We start from the raw sequence: 2,748 nt of genomic DNA, 5'->3' as shown, positions 1-2,748 counted from the left end.
GAGCTTGGAAGTTAGTATATGACAAGGAGAGCGATTCCAGGGCTAACGAGGGATTTCAATTCACATTGCACAATACCAGATCTATCGACGGCTTCAATTTCTCATAGCAATGATTCAATCGCTGTGAAAAGCTTTTCTCCACGAATGGATTGGTGGGCATCCACAAATACTGAAATTAAAGGCGGCAGTTGCTTGCCATACTACCGATAGGCTTTAGTCCACCCGACAAGCTTCGTTCCGACAATTCTGGCTGTGCTACCTTGAAATATGCCAAAAATTAGAGATGGAACGCCTGACTACATCAGGTAGAGACTTCATGTTGCTCTTCCCTTGTGATCCATTTTGAGACACAAATCTCGAGTTGCTGCTACATATTATGGGGTTTAAAGACACTAGCAACACATCAAAGGGGATGGATAAAATCAACAAACATCCAACAGACGGAGGGGCCATTTCCATTTACCTCGATAGGTCAAAGGTCAGGTGGGAAAGAGAGTGCCAAGACTGTAACAGGTAAAACATCTACGACAGCCAACTTGCTGGCCGAATTTCCATTATGTCTCTACTTTTCAAAAGACCTCTCCAATTTTGCTCTTCAACATTCATTCACAAAAATTGAAGATCACGTAAGTCCTGCTGCTCATACACACAAAGACGCTACAGAATCGCAAGGGACATCACTGGCGATTCGAGACGAACAGATTTTATTTCACTCTTTCGGATCTTGAACGGGCTCTAGTGATATTACTCCACACAAATCACTGCCGCAGTACTGCGGCCTGATCGAGCCCCGGCGAGAATACAACGATACACGAGTTTCAAACCATCAACAAACCAGCCAAAAAAATACTTCTTCCATACTTAGGGATACTTTCTCCTTGTTCCATACCCTTAAGAAATAGTATCCTTCTTCTTCCTGGTGCAGACAAAGACTGTGTAACCCTAGAGGATGAATATACTATCATCCATAACCAGGAAATGGCCTGGCATCCATATCCAGAAAACAGCATCACTTTTCTTTGTGATCAAAGGCAGTGCGTGTGACTTAGAAGAGAAAGGGCGTGCCTAAAGAGAAGGACATATCTGGCCAAGGCCTGGCATAACCTCGTCCTGGCTGTCCACACTACCGACACTTCTTTTCTTCTCCTCCTCCATATCCTTCTCCTTGTCGAGATTATTGTAGCATAGTTTCATATTCTCTCAAGCTTGTCTGCTTTCACAACAGGATTTGCCTTGGCAATGGCCGCTCGGCCAGCCGCCTTATAGTCGAAGGAGCAGTTGTGCTTGTCGGAGTAGCGATGAAGCGCACAGAAGATGTCGCCGCAACGGCACTTGAAGCTAGTCAGGCCGATTCTCTTTCGGCAGGAGAAGCAGCGACGGGCCTCGGGGCTTTCGTCTGAACTCGGAGGAGAGGCCAGAGCCAGCGGACTGACATCTCCACCCGAGAATGAAGAAGAAAGCTCGGCCGTTTTCACTTCTTCATTTTCTTGCACCTGTGACTTGTTAGGCGATATAGTGGAAAAGGAAGGGGACGGCTTGGCCTTGAGAAGGACTAGTTTCCGGTAGCAGGACGAGCAGAGGTTCATGGTGGTGGAAGAACCAAAGAAGCCGCAGTTGTTGGAGCAGAGGGAAGGTACCTCGAGGGGAGGGCAAGGCGTTTCTTCCTGCCCGAGCTGCGAGCTCTCCTTAGCCATGGCGATGTCGCCGAACAAAAACTTGTACGCAAGGAAGAAACCTAATCAAAAAGCTGATAGCAGAGGCCGGAACAGAGAAACAGACGCTTGCAATGGCATGAGAGAGAGAGAGAGAGAAGCGTGTTGGAAATGGTCTCTGCGATAGAGAGAGGGACTCGGGAGTTTGAGCGTGTGTTGCACAGACACAGAAATTTAAAGCGAGGGGAGAGGACGAAGACCTGAACCGGTTTCACACGGCGTCCGAACCTAGAAAGAGAGAGGAAAGAGGATCCTTTCACTGATTAGATTCCTGTGGCTGTACCACGTCACCTCGGGCCGCCTCCATTGGCACCTTTCTCTTTTTCTTTTTGCGCACCCTGAATTCAGGCAAGGCCTATGGTGTTTCGTGTAGATACGGCTCAGCTTTAGTATTTCTAGTAAAGACGTAACATTATCTTACGATAATAGCGAAAGTATGCATAATGCATTACATTAGTTGGGGCTTCCTCCTAACCTTCCTCCAAAGCAAGGTTCCACGGAGCCAAACTCATACGCCTCGCACATTATTATTCAAGATCAACCATAGTACAAGCAAAAAACATCCAATGGATGCGCACTCGAAGCTTCAACTATCCCCTCACACGCATGGTGGGCGCAAAGGCCGCTTGAATAGAACTCTCGAATGGACTTATTTGCAAACGTAAAATTTTAGATGCGAAATGATTCTGTATTAATTGAATATCAAGGCTTCCATCAATACTTGTGGTTAAGGGTCGCCCAAACCCTTGACCCCACATTTTTTTACAACTGGTCTCCCCATCTTGGTGACCAACCAAGTGGAGCCATAATCAACTTCTTACATCATACATCAAAGAAGGTGCTTGCCGCGAGAATGGAACCCATGACCTTGGGTCTATTAAATTATTTCGCTACCACTTGAGCTTGTGGTTCTTGGCACAAACACAAAATACCGGTTTGTATAATTCTTGTTCCTCTTTTACTTTCTATGGGTTGTGATATCCCAAGTGAAAGCCTTCACAAACAAAGATAGATGGTATTGACAAGATGCAAGATA

The 2,748-nt window shown here is 46.2% G+C and overlaps 1 protein-coding gene across 1 annotated transcript; it reads right to left on the bottom strand.

The window, feature by feature from the left end:
• Positions 1 to 685: 685 nt before the first annotated feature.
• Positions 686 to 1,866, bottom strand: LOC148021919 (zinc finger A20 and AN1 domain-containing stress-associated protein 8-like). Its single transcript, XM_087697450.1, has one exon. It carries the CDS (start codon positions 1,692 to 1,694, stop codon positions 1,191 to 1,193), a length of 504 nt encoding a protein of 167 aa, XP_087553576.1. The 5' UTR covers positions 1,695 to 1,866; the 3' UTR covers positions 686 to 1,190.
• Positions 1,867 to 2,748: the final 882 nt, after the last annotated feature.

Source organism: Lygodium microphyllum, chromosome 17 (genome assembly GCF_053477565.2).
Source record: "Lygodium microphyllum isolate KBCC chromosome 17, Lygodium_microphyllum_v1.1.10, whole genome shotgun sequence".
NCBI classification, from domain to species: Eukaryota; Viridiplantae; Streptophyta; class Polypodiopsida; order Schizaeales; family Lygodiaceae; genus Lygodium; species Lygodium microphyllum.
Note: the sequence above shows the minus strand (reverse complement) of the source record. Positions and strands in the feature narration are given on the sequence as shown.